This window comes from Spea bombifrons, chromosome 2 (genome assembly GCF_027358695.1).
Source record: "Spea bombifrons isolate aSpeBom1 chromosome 2, aSpeBom1.2.pri, whole genome shotgun sequence".
NCBI classification, from domain to species: domain Eukaryota; kingdom Metazoa; phylum Chordata; class Amphibia; order Anura; family Pelobatidae; genus Spea; species Spea bombifrons.
In genome coordinates, this window is record NC_071088.1 from 28,442,653 (window position 1) to 28,461,634 (window position 18,982).

Sequence of the window (18,982 nt, forward strand, 5' to 3'; positions counted from 1 at the left end):
TTGACGGCTGGCGGTCGGCGGCTGGTAACTGGCGGCTGGCAGTTGGCGGTTAGCGGGAAGCGGTCGGCGGTCAGTAGCTGGTGGTTGACAGCCGGCGGTTGGCGTCTGGCGGCTGGCGGGTAACGGTCGGCAGCCAGTAACTGGCAATTAACAACCGGCAATTGACGGCTGGCGGCTTGCGGTCGGCTTGCGGTCGGCGGTCAGTGATCAGCCATCGACGGTCAGCAGTTGGCTTTTGGCGGTCGGCTCTCAAGGCTGCAGCATTCCCGCGCTAGCCATGCTGTCCCTTCTCCATCCACCGGCCCATCAGCACGCCTCAAACGTACGTAGCTGCGTGACTACGTCATCATTCACTCCTCCTATGAATGAAACAAAAAAAAAAAAATGGCTCAATGTTTTTTGACATATATATTTTTAAGTTTTTCTTATCCAGTGGAATGTGACCCTGTTCTCTCAATACCCTTTAAAGCTTACTTTCGAAGTTTCATTCTAAATATGGTCCTAAATGTAACAATTTCTTCTCCTTTACAGATATTCCCAACCCCTACATGAAGAGATTGCTCTCCATAAATATCTCAAGCACCGCAACATAGTCCAGTATCTAGGCTCAGTTTCAGAAGATGGATACATTAAAATCTTCATGGAACAAGTGCCAGGAGGTATTTTTATTAATTAATCATGCCTGTACCTAATTAAAACAAATTGACTAAACAGTTAAAGGAACCTGGCACATTAATTAAATGTAAATTTTGGCCAAGAGTCTGATGGATGCTGACACATTTAGCTCAACGGTTTTGTGACCCAGTCGTCCATTCCATTAAGGAGTGCTAGTTTTAAACTAGGTGTGAAATGTAAATAACATCTGCATAAATGCTTAAAAAATGTTGAAATACAATTTAACTGAGTGATGTTAACATGCATTTAAACATAAGTATAGAGAAAATGTTTCAGAATATGCACTAAATGCGTCTTAAACCATTTAAAATGTGTCTATTGCTTGATATTCACTTATCTAAGACTTACATTATAGAACAGCATATAAGGAAACTCACTTTTATTTTATAAATAACAGGGAGTCTTTCAGTCCTCTTGAGGTCAAAATGGGGTCCCATGAAGGAGCCCACCATAAAATTTTATACTAAGCAGATCTTGGAAGGTTTGAAGTATCTTCATGAAAACCAGATTGTACACAGAGATATCAAGGTAAGCTAAACCATGTTTTTGAGTTTTGAATATGCTGGGTCCTGGATAGAAAAAAAATTTGGGAAAACTGTGCTTCTGTATAATAATATGGTCGAGATATGAGAAATATAATTAAACTATATGTACATAAAATAACAAACAACCCTAAGCATAAATGAGCCTTTATATGGGCCACACTGTTAAAGTACACTTGATGTCTTTCCAGGTATAGTTATGTATAGTGTGTGACGCCTGGAATACCTCTTTCTCTGAAAAGCATTCAGATTTGTCTACTTTCCTTATATGCTCGACAGACAATCCTTATCATATAGGATGGTGGCCACAAGGGCACATTTCTAATGTTTTCATCAAATATATTTTATATACCCATATGTGGTAATATCAACCAGTAGTGATAATGGGTGAGCTTTAACAACAAGAACACTGTTAGTCCGAGAGCAGCATCACATTTCACACAACTATAGAGCTGGTTGTTGCTCAAATTCAAGTGATTCACACTGGATTTGAAAAAATCCAAATAAATTCACATTGTGGCCATATGTTAGTTGACATGATAAAGATGGTAGGTTAACATCAATTATGATCATCTTTTGATTGACATTGTTAATGACTTGACTGTCATATCAACTAAACCTTTAACGAACAGACCGGAGTAGTGTGGTCCAGTAAGTATTAAGAAAAGTTTTTAAAAATCAGCTTTCTGTCACCTTTTTATCCACTTTTTTAAATCTCTGTTTTGGAAGTGATTTAGGTGTGTTATATTTTTAGATATTATATTATATATTAGGTGTGTTATATTTTGCTTTTAGGGAGATAACGTGCTAGTGAACACATACAGCGGAGTAGTCAAAATCTCAGATTTTGGGACGTCAAAGCGGCTTGCTGGTGTGAACCCATGCACTGAAACATTTACTGGTGAGATCGCCATCTTTGTGTGGTTGAAGTTGTATAGTTTTGATTATTTAATTATGTTATGCCACTTTCATTTCTGTATTCAAAAGTTAGTTTTATTAACACATTGATTCCCTCTTTTATGATGTTATATACCTTAATTCCTTTCCCTTTTCCCATTCCCTTATTTTTTCTAACTGTTGGTGATATAACTCCAGACTGAGCATAGGGGGAGGCTATAGGTGTCTTTTTTTAAGAGTAGGGGGTCTGACGTTATGATTGTCTACCAACAAACCTTGTTAGCTATAGCTAATAATATTTTTACCATGATGGATAAAAATAAATATGTTATGTCCAAATGATGTTATACAATTAAGTACAAGCCTGGTTATTAGGTGGTGAACAATTTACATCTGCCCATACTATAATCCATAATCTCAATTCCTGAAACAACTAGAAGTTGATAATATAAAAAAATACTGTTGATATATCATATCCATCTATACCATCAAAAATAGATGATCCTGGTAGTTGTAGTTAAATAACAACTGGAGAGCTACTGGTTGATCGTGCTATCCTTATCAAATTAGTTTCTGTCCATCCAAAGAAAACATATCTTTCCTTCATATACATTTAAACAAGCAACTTGAGGCGAGGCGGCCATTTTCAGTAGGTCACTTGGTGCATGGATTTGATGCTTAATCCTATTAAAGATAGGCTTTAATTAGCATCCCCGGTTCTAAACCAGTTTGAGTAAAATCCTGGAAAAGCCTGTACCTTTTTAAGCCTGCTGAGGGAACAATATTCTGTGTCCTCATACTTCCAGTATGGCTTATGGCGTGTTCTTAGCAAGGAAACCCGCTGTGGAAAGTTTAATTATTTTATGAGATTTGTAATCCCTTTTCTGCTCAAAGGGCAATACACCCATTGCGATAAGCAGCCAAACTATCCAGCTTTTCTTTCACTCATTTACTTTATTGTTCTCCATATATTGGTACATTATAACCTCTACATATTAAGCGTTCTTTGCTTCAGGCACTTTACAATACATGGCTCCAGAGATTATTGATAAAGGGCCTAGAGGATATGGTGCCCCAGCTGATATCTGGTCCCTTGGCTGTACAATTATTGAAATGGCAACTGGCAGACCTCCATTCCATGAGCTGGGTGAGCCACAAGCTGCGATGTTTAAGGTAAAATGAGTGGGTTTTACCCTTCTGGTGTGTTTGAGACTTTAGGAATGTAACTTTTTCATTTAGTCAAATAAATCTTAGGAGTGGGAAAGGCATAAGGCTATCCTGGAGATAAAATATGGTCACAGTCAAGAGCCAAATAAGATTTAAAAGAAAAGAAAACATGAAAAGAAACAATTTGCAAATCTAGACCATTCTGGAGAAGCTAGATATAAGATAAGGTCAGAGGCTAAGGAAAGTATTCAGAGATTGGGCTGTTACCTTCTATGTTTCTAATTCTGTAATTTCCTTGTTCTGTGCTTTGCAGGTGGGTATGTTTAAAATCCACCCAGAGTTACCGGAGTCACTGTCGGCAGAAGCTAGATCGTTCATTCTTCTTTGCTTTGAGCCTGACCCCGTGAAGCGTGCAACAGCTGCTGACCTGTTACGGGACTTCTTTTTGAAGCAAGTAAACAAGGGAAAGAAAAGCAAAATTGCTTTTAAACCCTCGGGTAAGCTTCCGGTTCTTACCTGCATGCTTAATGAGTGTAATTAATGCATGAAAGGATAACAAAGCCATCATCATGTATCTGTAATTTATGGCTTACTGATTGGTAGCCATTGTAAAGATCAATAGCTTTATTGTCAAAACCTGGCTCGAGTATGGGCAAAAAAAAAACATATGTAAAAGTTAGCTGGCTATTTAGCAACCATTTTATTTATGGAATATTATATGCAATATAGTTTTTAAAGTCGACTTTGTAAGCAGTTACCCATGTTGGTTCAGTTTTAATATGGCAGTCATCCATTTATATTCTGTCAAATATTCCTAAAAATCAATATCCCTCAAACAATGCAACTGGCAAACAAGAAGAAGTATGTATTTGCCTGGAGCAACAGAAATGTGTGAGGCACGTCAATAAAATAAAATGAAACACAATACAAACGTGACAGGTTATAAGGAAAGTACCATGCCTGGACTACCTGTTTTTAGAGCTGTGCTGTAAAGGTGGTGTTCCACTTATCCAAAACATTAATGGCATATATTAGTTCAGTTCATCTTTTAGATAAGTGGGAAATTGCTTTTATGGGATGACTTTAACATCTGAGAAGAAATCATTATTGAAACCAGTGCTCAAAACCATCACTATTTTATTGTTTATATTACATTTTTAAGTTATTCAGATTTTCTAGTGCTGAAAATCAACAAAGGTATAGCCAAGGTAAATTGCTTGAGCTAAAATCTGCTAAAGCAGACCTAGGAAATATATTTTCTTTAAAAATACCTGGATGTGGTCCTATGAGGAGCAGATCTTTATATAAAGTATCTGCCAGGCAAGTTTGATAGACACCTTGTATGAGCTGTGAAAAAAATGATGTCAGGAGCACATAGTGCAAAGCTAATTATTGTAAACGATAATCCAGTACACAGTGTAGACTCAGTTGACTTAAATCCAAAGTAATTAAATATTTGAGAATACTTAGCAGTAATCAAAACCCTTCACTTTTTGTACTCTATTATGTAAAATGTTAAATCCTATGAATTCAAGATGTAGAATAAGAGATGCCCATAGTAATGAAAATCTGTAGCAGGTGTACTATTCATCTTCAGTTAGTTATGAAATAATGTCAATGACTTTCAGACATTTAACTTCCTCACCTCATGGCGATATGCAGTTCCTTGCTTTCCTCCATAGCGAAGCTAGATGGAGGGCTAGATCTTTTTGGTACCCCCCTCCAATACAGGGTAGCTACTGAAGACTTCAAGGGGAGATGGTGGCCATAAGGCTGACCACTTCTACCACCCGATGAAAACAAAAAGCATATAAACATTCTATAAATTAAAGGAAAAAAAAGAAATGTCCTGAAAAACAGCAAAAAACGTTAAGCGGATTTGGGAAATCCTTCATACTAAATGGCCATGTATAGTTTTCCCCCTCACAAGGGGATATTGCCTGAAAGGTATAAAAGGGCACATGTAGGGTACATGTAGATAGTATATCTCCAATGATGGTAAACAAGGGGCTCAATAAGAGAGGGATCGAAGGCATGAGCAGTTAAAGCTGATATGGAAACATCTCAAAGATGTTTTTGTTCATATAATTAAAGAGAAAAAATCATATTGGCTAATTGATCCCACAAACAAAGACCGTGATTTCCTCTGCACAAGAGATCAAAGAGATCAATCAGGCCAAGTTGTAAGCTCAAGTGGAAAAGATTACCCCTTTGAACATTGCAAGAGTCACTGAGTTCAACTTATGTTTTTGTTACTCATGGATGCCAAATTAAATAATTAAATCAATTCATAGGCCATCATTAAAAAAGTAGGTGTAGATAATCTTTCAGAACTCTTCTGCAGATGGGCTCAAAGCTCCTGAAAACTTACACGACTCTACATCTTTTTCCATGTTGTCTTGAGGCTTTGAATTAAATACCCAAATACAATAAATCAGTCCTTGTGATTTAGATTTTAACAGAGAAACTACTCAAATCATGAACACTTTCCGAAACAATCATTAAATCAATATATAATAATATGGCTTGCAATGCAGATAGAGAAACTACAGAAGCATAAAACCATATTGGCTAAAGTCCCCCTGGGCTTTTGTTATATCATGATGTCATAGGTATATGGAAGTAAAACATTCTCAAACAATTCTATAAATGACAGTTTTGTATTTATACTATCAGGGTCCAGTGATTACTTTAGCTTTGTGGAATTGGGAATGTGTGTCCTAATGTTCCATCGTGTAAATATCCTTGATGGGGCATAATATTCTTCTTTGTGAACTTACTCACTGGTTTCACTTTTCTTCTATGGTATCACCTGTGTTTTCACTGGAAATCAGTGTGTGGAGGAAATTCAGCATCACAAGGTAAGTAATAACATTTATTTTTTAAAATTTTTAGTTAAGGGGAATTGAGAATATACTTAGTATTGGTAAAGTTCACCAAACTCCATTATCTAATTCAAACTATGCTAAACATTTCTGCCAATGCAAATTTACCCTCAACTGAGACCCCACGGTTTTTATGACCAAATTATTTTCAAATCCTATTTATACTAAGCTGCAAAAGTCAAGGCTGATATAAATTAACAGTGCTTAAATTAAATATTCATTTTTGTCCTCAATGAGAAACATTGAAGGTGTTCAGAAAGTCCAGCTGCATTATTCATTGAAGAATAGTCCACATTTTTCATTTTCAAGATTGTTTTACTAATTTGCATGCCTTTTATGTATAGAGTCTATGTATAAAACCTTACATGTTCCATGTGTGATAGGTGCAAGGTGTTTTGTGTGATAGGTGTGATGGGAGTGATGTGTGATGGGAGTGATGTGTGATTGGTGTGAGGTGTATTGTGTGATGGGAGTGACACATGAGTATAGTTATTCATAATTTGTGTTAGTATTGCTTAGTGCTCCTAAAAACATAGTGCTGCGACTGGATATTAGCCACTGGCTGAGTCTTCTGCAGAGCCTGTCCTCCACTTAGCAAAGCATACAAATGGGCACATACTGATATATTTTTATTAAAAAAAATCTCTTGCATTTATACTTAATTACATTGTTAAATTCAATATATAAAGTGAATTTGTCCCGACAAAAACCCTTGCATTAATTTAGTTGGTAGAAACAGTTTAGAACAGAGGTGTAATAATCGTAGATTGTTAGATTGTTACATGGGTAGTTCTCTTCTTGTTGTAGAGTACAACCGCAGTGCATCCCTCCCACTACCAGTGCCTGGAGAGTTGGCCGGCAGTAGCAGCAGTGAGCATGGATCTGTATCTCCAGACTCAGATGCAAAGCACGAGCTATTCTTTGAAAGGGCCAAAAGATCCAATTCAGAAGTTCCAACAGGCAAGCCGCTCATTTCAAATTTGTTAAGGTAAGTTTTTTTTCTTAAGATCTTCCGGTTTTCAGGATCAGCATCACATATACTGTACCTCCACATTAATAACTTAATAGCTGGTTGTTGTTGATTAGTTTATGTAGCCTCTGTAATGTCTAAAATGGTCCATACTTGATGATTTTGCCTCCTTGGAGCTAGTGCACTAGTGTGCTTACACTTCACCTCTTACATGGTTAATCACATTCATAGCAGGAGCGGAATATATCCCTTCCCAGACACTGTATCTCTGAATTTATACTAGGGACATGCGCATAAAACTCAGAACTTCCTTAAGTCATGTTTCTTTTACAGTACACATTTATCTTTCCTTATCTTGGACTCAGTGTTCCAGATGACAGCTCTGTATCAGAAGACCGAAGCACTCCTCCATCTCCAGAGGAGAGAGACTCCGGCCTGTTTCTCCTGAGAAAAGACAGTGAACGCCGGGCGATACTGTATAAAATCCTCAAGGAGGAACAGAATAAAGTGACATCAAATCTCCAAGAATGTCTAATTCAGGTAAGAGATGGCTACGAAGAAAGTGTAGTCTGAAACAGGTAGCCATATGTTACAATGGCTTAAGCCAAAACTTCAGATGCTTCTGAGCAGGAATGCTCCATAGGACAAGCTATTCAGAAACTGTCTGTCCTTATAAGTTCATCTCAAACTTGTTTTGTATGATATTTCACCCTTTGGGGATCTCTTGGGGCCCACCCCAAGTGAAAGGTGCATCCAGATGTGGATCTCCTTGCTCTCTAGTGCCTAGAGGTATACCAAGTGGACCTCACCGACAAGGCCATTGAAGGTCGAAATGTGTGTCTGGAGTTGTTGGTTCCCAAGTGCAAGGGAAATTTGCCTCACATTTCAGGTTCTGGACTGCCCTTAGGGCAATATCAGACAAATATGTTGATGGGGATCCTTCCTTTGTAGCTAAAACTGAGATAAAACTTGAGATGCTACCGAGCAGGGATACACCGTAGGACAGGCTATTGAGTGCCTATCATTTTGTATGTTTTTTTGTATGGTTTTACACACTCTACTATGAAGGCTCCAGAAGTAAGTAATGTTTTATAACCCACAGTGAGACCGAATCACATCCCTTGTGCAAGCTTAATGGGAGATGCTAATGCTTGTTGCTTGTGGTACCGTCAATTTTGTACACATTTTTATTGATTGGACTGTGCTTTACTTTACATCCTGCAGACTTCAGAAGATGTGCAGCTGTCAGTCACTCATATCAAACAAATCATCAACATACTGAGGGACTTTATTCGTTCCCCTGAGCACAGAGTCATGGCCTCCACCATATCCAAGCTTAAAGTGGATCTTGACTTTGATAGCACATCCATCAACCAGATTCAGCTCGTGCTATTTGGATTTCAGGATGCGGTAGGTGATCCAGAGCCTTTGAATACAACTAGTGTTTTGCCATTTTCAGTGTTCACTCACTGTACAATCTCATAGATAATGATAATATAATACCATAGAACACATTTCTGCACCTTGGAATGTTCTAGGCCTTGCCATGAGTCACATGTACTGTATGCTGTGTGTTCCCACTGTGGCGCTCATATGCGTGTAATATGTTGTCCCTTCCGTTATCCTATGAACTGATTGCTTGTTAATTTGATACCTAGGACCTGATTGATGGTTTACTTGACTCTGGATGCTGACGTTCTATAGTTACCTTGCAATTTCTTAATGTAATAAATCACGGGTATCAACAAAAAAATCCACTCAAACCTGCAAATACTTTTTTGTGTCCAAATGAAGTAACAATTATGAAAATCAATTTAAAAGAAAACCCTTGGTTTTGAACATGATTATGATTTTTTAAATATCTTAACAGGTCAATAAAGTATTGAGGAACCATTTGATTCGGCCTCACTGGATGTTTGCTATGGATAATATGATTCGTCGGGCGGTTCAGGCAGCTGTCACCATCCTTATTCCTGGTAGGTTCATTCCTTCAAGGAATTGTGTGCAGATGCTGAGAATTTTGTTAACAGAAGAAAAAACTTTGTTTTTTTATGGATGAGTGAAAAGGGGAAAAAAGCATATCTAAATTTTTACTTTTGTATGGCTGATATGAAGCATTTTTCTCTGTACCTACAATGTGGTAACCACTGGAAAGATAACTGGTACAACATATAACGCTGTGGCACCAGTCAAAAAGTTTAATCTGTGCTGAAAGCTACAGAAAGAAAAAAACAAGTATATTGTAAGAATACATATATTTATTCGTTTTCTTTTAGATAGAGGGAAGACATGTTTTCATATTTAGCCGGCAACCAGCTCATTGGTTTATCAATCACTATAACGTGCTCTAACTTTACCTTCCACATAGAACTTAGAGCCCATTTGGGCCCTGCTTCTGAAAGCGAAGGGGTTGAAAAAGAAGTTGAGGATGAAGATTATCAACCGGTGCAGCAAAACAACGCTGAAGAAGTGGTAATTACATCTGGAGTCAGCACTCTCAGTTCGGTGGTTTCCCATGACACACAAGGCCAGCAACTTAACCTGCAGCTTGGCAAACTCAGGCAAGAAACCAACAGGTAAAACATAAAAAGGCACAACAGCACATTTATGATTTAATATCCAGTCTGGTGAACTTAGTCCTCTCTGGGGACAAACCTGAAATAATGGATCTGACATCTTCTCAACTAACTCGTCTACTGGGGATTCTTGCCGGTGCAGAACTACGTGGGTGCATGAAGAAGCTGTAGAAAATCATCTCCTGTGTGAATAATGACTTCTCAGTGCGTTTGAGAATCATCCAACTTTCCTCAAGTTTATTTCGATAACTCTGGTTTTAAAGCTCACTTAGTGGTTTTCTGTGTTGTAGTTGCATATTTGACTGTTGTATAATCCTCTACAAGTTCCTGGAAAGGATTCTGCTGGCTGAATATTTTATTTCAAATGGAAATAGACCAACGTCTTTTCACTCGTTTGCTGTGGGTTTCTGAACAATTTTGTGGCAAAATCTTGAGGAATTTTTTTTAAACAAATTTAAAATTAAATGTGTCCTACATTTGTTTCTACATTTTCAGGTATAAACAAGACTGCTTTCTGACTCCAGAAAAGTCGTCTGGATTTAATAAGAAAAAGCAGGAATTAAAAAAACAAACATGTATTAACCTAAATTAATTGAGATAAAATGTCTCAGTTTTAATTTTGTAGAGCATAGGATAATTGCTATTCAATTGCTTATGATATATATATATATATATATATATATATATCAGTATATATACACGCACACACCTCTGGTGATTGAACTCAACCCAGAAAGTGGTAATTATAGTTACTCTCCTATACATTTTTCATAGATTACTGGAAGATCTACTGCAAAAGGAAAGAGAATACCATTACCTTTTAAAGCAATGTTTGGAACAGAGAAACCATGAATTACACCTTCTTCCGATAAAGGCCAACCCTAATGGTAAATATATATACGTTCAACGTACCAGATCACTATTTATTATGAAAGATCAATGCTGGCAGGTTCCGCTACTTAAAAAGGCTGAGCTGGCCCTGTATGTATGTATTATGTGTTAACTTTAATAGGACAAATGGGAACGGTAACAAATTATCATAGTGCCAATAGCATGTAACCCTGCCTGCAAATATGTGGAAGTCCATAAAAATGTTTTAGATTCATGTTTTTAGGGAAAAGCAGTATACAATGGGATAGTTGATGATCCCTTAGTATGTTACCTTAGCCAGGGCTGGGCAGTCATTTTGGTGAAGGGCTTCATCAGATGTTTGATACCTCATTGAAGCCACAGACTTTTTATGTAAATTTGGCTGACATCAAACTTGTGAAATGTTTGAGTACATCATTGGTAGTGTGATGTAGTTGGATAGATAATATTGATAGAAAATATAGCATTTCGGTCTTAGTAGATTTAGACTTCAGGGGGGTGCTTTGTTGTTTTAGCAGAATGGTTCAAAGAAACACAGAATAATCGGATTGCTACCAAATTCTGTTTTAGATGTTCCAAAAACTACCACAACTTACGTATCTATTGGAAAAGTCAGAGACCAAGAGCTCATTGATTGGTTGAGGCAACAAGGGGCAACAGAAGATGTAATGGAGCAGGTAACTGATCATTGACTGATTTAATACTCCTGCATGCATACCACCCTATTGATTTATTTCATCACTTATAATTTGATTTAACAGTTCATTGAAGAAGAATATACTCTTCAAGATGTCCTGAATGAGATCACCAAAGATGATCTAAGAAGCTTAAGACTCAGGTATGAACAGTTGCGTATACCATAAACATGAGGAATGTCAGAGACTTGCTACTGACAAACGATTCAACATATAATGATACATAGCTTGTGCTCACTGGTTGGTTTGGGACTGTAGATGAGTTAATTTGTTACACCTGGGACCAGTTTTTTTGGCCAGAAGATACTGTAACTTAAATAAGCACTACTCTACCACTGGTTTAGATTGATATTGCTCCCATCTGCTTGCTCTACTTCTTAAACTATTGTCATTGGACCAATACTGATGAATATTAATAATGGTAATAATAAGTTGCTAGTCATTAGATGTTGGAGTATCCCACCGTGAGACTTATTGTCAACGGCACCTTAACAGACTTCCCCCTTTAGCTTGTGGACAGTGGCTTAAAGTGAAATACATTACATGTTCCTGGGTAATAGCTGTTCCAAATGACTCAAACTATTTATTATGAAGTGTTTTCAAGGCGACGTGATGCACCATCACTTATCTTCTGTGTCTTCCAGGGGTGGACATCTTTGTAGAATCTGGAGAGCGATATTAAAATACAGGAAGTCCCAGAAAAACCTTGGCGTGGACAATTGACCTTAGAAATAGCTTGACATGGTGGCATTTGCAACATGTACCAAAGCATTCCAAACTTTAAATTATTTAAATGTTGTATATCTCTGTATAAATAAAGACTTCTTTGTGTCTTTCTAAGCGTAGATGTTTTAAAAATGTTCTCTGCTAAAGCTGTCTGCTAAGTAGAGTTTTTTTTCTGTCAAGTATTTTAGCTGCTAATGTGAAATGTATGTGGAAGACAAAAGATTTCAGAAAATGATATTGATGCATTTTTTAACTGTTTATTGATTAAAGAACTGATGTTGCTGAAATACAAAAGTGAAAGTAGATTATGGTAGGACGCTGAAAAAATAAAATATAGCACATCTTATGTTTTTTTTATTAAAAAATGTCAAATATCACTCGACATATAGTCCAGGTGCCCTGTTTTAAGCAAGACAGTCCCATTTTCAGGTACAATATCGCTGTTCTGCATAGCTGCCCCACCATCATGGTTTGTGGGCAATGAGGATAACAGACCAGTTAGGGAGATCCTTTCCAACCAAAACCACTCTAAATAACAGAAAGATACCAATTTTATACTATATGTGGGGGAAGATGTTAAAACATACCTTGTGGCATTAAGAAAACCTGCAAGCACATGTGGATTTGGTGAATATTTACTGATTGAAATTGCTGTAGTTTACAAAACAACCAGCCAAGCAATCCATATACCATCGAAAAATATATAGAATGGACAAAAATAATAATTCCAATTCTGAGGATGAGTTTGAAAAACGAGTGTATATATATATATATATATATATATATATATATATATGAGATATATATACTGTACATTGGATAAAGGATCAACTGAAATGGCGCAGATATTAATGGCAAATACTTAACAATGGATTTAGACACTGCTGCAGTGGAACAGATTCATTTTTACGTACAGGTATATTGTAAAGAAATACTTGTGCCTATGGGCTGTGCAAAGGTCTCTGTCACACAATGCGAAATAACTAAAATAGTTAATACCGCTATTTATATTGTAAAGAAAGGACGAGGACCATTCTTATATGGAAGAGAATGGATAAAAGCATTAGGAATTTCAAAATACAGATTACGATCATGTGTAAAACTAACTGAACATTGAACATCAAGAGGAAATTCTGTTAAGTTTTGATGATGAGTTAGATGAGATGAGGGGCGGAGCTAAATCTGCACAGCCACTCCCTCGCATATGAGGGGCAGGGCTAAATCTGCACAACCACTCACTCAAGGATGAGGGGCGGGGCTAAATCTGCAAAACCATTTACTTACAGATGAGGGGCGGAGCTAAGTCTGCACAGCCACTCACTCCCGGATGAGGGGCTGCATGGCCCCTCACTCACAGATGAGGGGTGGAGGTAAGGTTGCACAGCCACTCACTCACTCAGATGAGGGGAGGAGCTGAGGCTGCACAGCCACATAGCCACCGACCCGCAGGTAAAGGGATTAGCAAAGGTTACATAGCCACTGACCTGCAGGTAAAGGGTTTAGCAGAGGAGGGGCAGAGCTCAATCTATATAGCCACTGACTTTCAGATGAGGGATGGAGCTAAGGGTGCATAACCATTCACAGATGAGGGGGCAGAGCTAAATCTAAATATAGCCACTCAAAGTAGAGGGGCGGAGCAAAGGCTGCATGGCCACTTACTCGCAGATGAGGTGCAGAGCTAAGGCTGCAAGGCCAATGACTCACAGATGAGGGGCGGAGCCAAGGCTGAATAGCTAATGACCCGCAGGTTAATAGCAGGAAATGTGTTTATTCATTAAACTGTGTAAATAAAATGTATCCTTCTAAGGTGAAGCTACATAGCCACTGACTCACAGATGAGTAGCGGAGCTAAGGATGCAAAGCCACTGACCGGCAGATGAGGGGCAGAGCTAAGGCTACATAGACTGATTAGCAGATGAGGGTCGGAGCTAAGGATACATAGCCACTGTCCCGCTGATGAGGGGCGGGGATTAGTCTACATAGTCACTGACCCACATGTAAGGGGTTTAGCAAAGGTTCCTTCGTCTTACTGACCCGCAGGTGAGGGGCGGACCTAAATCATTATAGCCACTCGCGGATAAGGCTGCACAACCACTGACTTAATCTATATAACCACTGACTTGCAGATGAGGGGCAGAGCGAAATCTATATAGCCACTGACTCGCAGATGAGGGGCAGAGCTAAGGCTGCACAGCAACTGACTCGCAGGTGAGGGGCGGAGCTAAGGCAACATAGCCACTGAAATGCAGATGAGGGGCGGGGCTACATTTGCACAACCACTCCCTTGCAGATGAGGGGCGGAGCTAAATCTGCACAACCACTTAATCACAGATGAGGGGCGGAGCTAAATCTGCACAGCCAATCCCTTGTGGATGAGGGGCGGAGCTAAATCTGCACAACCATTTACCTGCAGATGAGGGGCGGAGCTAAATCTGCACAGCCACTCTCTCGGAGATGAGGGGCGGGGCTAAATCTGCACAACCACTCTCTTGCATATGAGGGGCGGAGCTAAATCTGCACATCCACTCACTTGCAGGTGGGAGGCAGAGCTAAATCTGCACAACTACTCACTTGCAGATGAGGGACAGAGCTAAGTCTGCACAGCTACTCAGTCCCGGATGAGGCGCTGCATGGCCACTCACTCACAGATGAGGGGCAGAGATAAGGCTGCACAGCCACTCACTCACTCAGATGAGGGACGGAGCTAAGGCTGCACAGCCACATAGCCACCGACCCACAGGTAAAGGGATTAGCAAAGGTTACATAGCCACTGACCTGCAGGTAAAGGGTTTAACAGATTAGACACAGAGCTCAATCTATATAGCCACTGACTTGTGGATGAGGGGTGGAGCTAAGGGTGCATAACCACTCACAGATAAGGGGCAGAACTAAATCTATATAGCCACTCAAAGTTGAGAGGCGGAGCAAAGGCTGCATGGCCACTTACTCGCAGATGAAGTGCAGAGCTGATCTGCTTCTATTCCAAATAATGTAATTCTAATTCATGCTTCTATTCCAAATAATGTAACTCAGTTTAGAGTTGGGACTACTTAACCTCGGTTGTTGGAGAATAATACAAAATGGGGACTATCAAACCGTTTTTATATAATCAAAGAAACTACTTCTTAAATCACAGGCACTTGTACATTATGACCTGAAGAAACCCTTAGTGATAGCATGTGGTGCATAACCATATGGACAAGGCGCAGTACTTTCTCATGTCATGCATGATGGATCAGAACAATCCGTAGCTTTCGCATCAAACTCATTAACACCATCTTTAAAAAAATATTCCTAAATTAATAAGGAAGCTTTGGTGATCACTTGGGCCATTCATATACAGTATCTCACAAAAGTGAGTACACCCCTCACATTTTTGTAAATATGTTATTATATATTTTCATGTGACTACAGTGAAGAAATGACACTCTGCTACAATGTAAAGTAGTGAGTGTACAGCCTGTATAACAGGGTAAATTTGCTGTTCCCTAAATAACTCAACACACAGCCATTAATGTCTAAACCGTGGCAACAAAAGTGAGTACACCCCTAAATGGAAATGTCTAGATTGGGCCCAATTAGCCATTTCCCCTCCATAGTGTCATGTGACTCGTTAGTATTACAAGGTCTCAGGTGTGAAGGGGGGGCAGGTGTGTTAAATTTGGTGATATCGCTCTCACTCTCTCATGTACTGGTCAATGGAAGTTCAGCATAGCACCTCATGGCAAAGAACAACCACTCACTCGCAGATGAGGGACGGGGCTAAATCTGCGCAGCCACTCACTTGCAAATGGGGGGCGGGGCTAAATCTGCACAACCATTCACTTGCAGGTGAGGGGCGGGGCTAAATCTGCACAACCACTCCCTTGCAGATGAGGGACGGAGCTAAATCTGCACAGCCACTCCCTTGCAGATGAGGGGCGGAGCTAAATCTGCACAACCACTTAATCACAGATGAGGGGCGGAGCTAAATGTGCACAGCCACTCCCTCGCAGATGAGGGGCGGAGCTAAATCTGCACAGCCACTCCTTCGCAGATGAGGGGCGGAGCTAAATCTGCACAGCCACTCCTTCACAGATGAGGGGCGGAGCTAAATCTGCACAACCACTTAATCGCAGATGAGGGGCAGGGCTAAACCTGCACAGCCACTCTCTCGCAGATGAGGGGCGGGACTAAATCTGCACAGCCACTCTCTCGCATATGAGGGGCGGAGCTAAATCTGCACAGCCACTTCCTCGCAGATGAGGGACGGAGCTAAATCTGCACAGCCACTCACTCGGAGATGAGGGGCAGGGCTAAATCTGCACAACAGCTCTTTTGCATATGAGGGGCGGAGCTAAATCCGCACAACTACTATGAGGCGCTGCATGGCCACTCACTCACAGATGAGGGGCAGAGATAAGGCTGCACAGCCACCCACTCACTCACTCACTCAGATGAGCTAAGGCTGCACAGCCACATAACCACCGACCCACAGGTAAAGGGATTAGCAAAGGTTACATAACCACTGACCTGCAGGTAAAGGGTTTAGCAGATGAGACGCAGAGCTCAATCTATATAGCCACTGACTTGTGGATGAGGGGCAGAGCTAAGGGTGCATAACCACTCACAGATAAGGGGCAGAACTAAATCTATATAGCCACTCAAAGTTGAGAGGCAGAGCAAAGGCTGCATGAGCACTTAGTCGCAGATGAAGCGCAGAGCTGATCCACTTCTATTCCAAATAATGTAATTCTAATTCATGCTTCTATTCCAAATAATGTAACTCAGTTTAGAGTTGGGACTACTTAACCTCGGTTGTTGGAGAATAATACAAAATGGGGACTATCAAACCGTTTTTATATAATCAAAGAAACTACTTCTTAAATCACAAGCACTTGTACATTATGACCTGAAGAAACCCTTAGTGATAGCATGTGATGCATAACCATATGGACAAGGCGCAGTACTTTCTCATGTCATGCATGATGGATCAGAACAATCCGTAGCTTTCGCATCAAACTCATTAACACCATCTTTAAAAAAATATTCCTAAATTAATAAGGAAGCTTTGGTGATCACTTGGGCCATTCAGAAATTCCACATATACAGTATCTCACAAAAGTGAGTACACCCCTCACATTTTTGTAAATATGTTATTGTATCTTTTCATGTGACTACACTGAAGAAATGACACTGTAAATGACACTGTATAACAGTGTAAATTTGCTGTTCCCTTAAAAATAACTCAACACACAGCCATTAACGTGTAAACCTTGGCAACAAAAGTGAGTACAACCCTAAATGGAAATGTCCAAATTGGGCCCAATTAGCCATCTCCCCTCCCTTGTGTCATGTGACTCGTTAGTATTACAAGGTCTCAGGTGTGAATGGGAAGCAGGTGTGATAAATTTGGTGATATCGCTCTCACTCTCTCATGTACTGGTCACTGGAAGTTCAACATGGCACCTCATGGCAAAGAACAACCACTCACTCGCAGATAAGGGGCGGGGCTAAATCTGCACAACCACTCACTTGCAGATGAGGGGCGGGGCTAAATCTGCACAGCCACTCCCTTGAAGATGAGGGGCGGGGCTAAATCTGCAAGCTACTCTCCCGCAGATAAGGGGCGGAGCTAAATCTGCACAGACACTCACTCGCAGTTGAGGGGTGGGGCTAAATCTGCACAACCGCTCACTCGCAGATGAGGGGCGGGGCTAAATTTGCACAGCCACTCCCTCTCAGATGAGAGCGGAGCTAAATCTGCACAGCCACTCACTCGCAGATGAGGGGCGGGGCTAAATGTGCACAGCTACTCACTCTGAGATGGGCAGGGCTAAATCTGCACATCCAATCTTTCGCATATGAGGGGCGGAGCTAAATTTACACAGCCACTCCCTCGCAGATGAGGAGCGGAGCAGATTTGAGGGGTAGGCAATCTTCAGCACTCCAGATGTTGTAAACTACATTTCCCTTGATGCTTTGCCAGCATTATGACTAAGAGCATTATGGGAGATGCAGTCCACAACATCAGGAGTGCCGAAGGTTGCCTACCCCTGGCCTAGGCTATAAGAAGATTGCCAAGACCCAGAAACTGAGCTGCAGCACAGTGGGCAAGACCATACAGCGGTTTCACAGGACAGGTTCCACTCAAAACAGGCCTCACCATGGTCAACCAAAGAAGTTGAGTGCATGTGCTCAGCGTCATATCCAGAGGTTGTCTTTGGGAAATAGACCGATGAGTGCTGCCAGCATTGCTGCAGAGGTTAAGGGGTGGGGGGTCAGCCTGTGCTCACACCATACGCTGCTCACTGCATCTCAGAAGGAAGCCTCTTCTAAAGATGATGCACAGGAAAACCCGCAAACAGTTTGCTAAAGACAAGCAGACTAAGGACATGGATTACTGGAACCATGTCCTATGGTCCGATGAGACCAAAATAAACTTATTTGGTTCACATGGTGTCAAGCGTGTGGCGGCAAGCCCAAGGTCTCTAACATCCACCAGCTCCGTGATGTTGTCAGCTCTGGTGAACTCCATGGTTAATGGTGACACAAAATTCTGGCACTTTGGGCCCAATTTGGACATTTCCACTTATGGGTGCACTTACTTTTGATGCCAAGGTTTAGACTTTTTGTGAGATAGTGTATGTATGAGCTGTTATATAGTATCTTGCACTTTGTGACAATGCTAATATTGTGTTTCTACAATAAAACATACCAACAGTATCTTCTAAATATGTGCTGAATCTGAATGGAGCCTTATTTTGAAATAGAATCAACCCCTTCTAGTCCCTATAGATGTACCGGTATATCCTAAAAAACAGTGCCTAAAACATTACATTAGCAAATTCCGTAGCGCTGTTACAATCAGCGGGATAATTTAAAGTAGGGCCCTACACTTGCGAGTTTATAATTTAGTCAGTGATTGAGGGGGAAGTGAAACAATAGGAGAGGACTGCTTGGATGAGATTGAGTTGATAGGGTCCAGATTTCCTTTTGC

At 40.3% G+C, this 18,982-nt stretch overlaps 1 protein-coding gene across 1 annotated transcript in view; it reads left to right on the top strand.

Moving 5' to 3' along the window:
• MAP3K15 (mitogen-activated protein kinase kinase kinase 15) overlaps positions 1 to 12,396 on the top strand; it is a 65,175-nt gene extending 52,779 nt beyond the window's left edge. The window contains exons 16-30 of the mRNA XM_053457312.1: positions 532 to 659; positions 1,073 to 1,203; positions 2,013 to 2,118; positions 3,130 to 3,287; positions 3,595 to 3,778; positions 6,116 to 6,142; positions 6,974 to 7,154; positions 7,502 to 7,676; positions 8,361 to 8,546; positions 9,007 to 9,112; positions 9,505 to 9,712; positions 10,487 to 10,599; positions 11,153 to 11,259; positions 11,344 to 11,420; positions 11,922 to 12,396. Of these exons, the coding sequence (XP_053313287.1) occupies positions 532 to 659; positions 1,073 to 1,203; positions 2,013 to 2,118; positions 3,130 to 3,287; positions 3,595 to 3,778; positions 6,116 to 6,142; positions 6,974 to 7,154; positions 7,502 to 7,676; positions 8,361 to 8,546; positions 9,007 to 9,112; positions 9,505 to 9,712; positions 10,487 to 10,599; positions 11,153 to 11,259; positions 11,344 to 11,420; positions 11,922 to 12,000 (1,966 nt within the window). The 3' untranslated portion in view covers positions 12,001 to 12,396. The remainder of the gene's footprint in view (positions 1 to 531; positions 660 to 1,072; positions 1,204 to 2,012; positions 2,119 to 3,129; positions 3,288 to 3,594; positions 3,779 to 6,115; positions 6,143 to 6,973; positions 7,155 to 7,501; positions 7,677 to 8,360; positions 8,547 to 9,006; positions 9,113 to 9,504; positions 9,713 to 10,486; positions 10,600 to 11,152; positions 11,260 to 11,343; positions 11,421 to 11,921) is intronic.
• Positions 12,397 to 18,982: the final 6,586 nt, after the last annotated feature.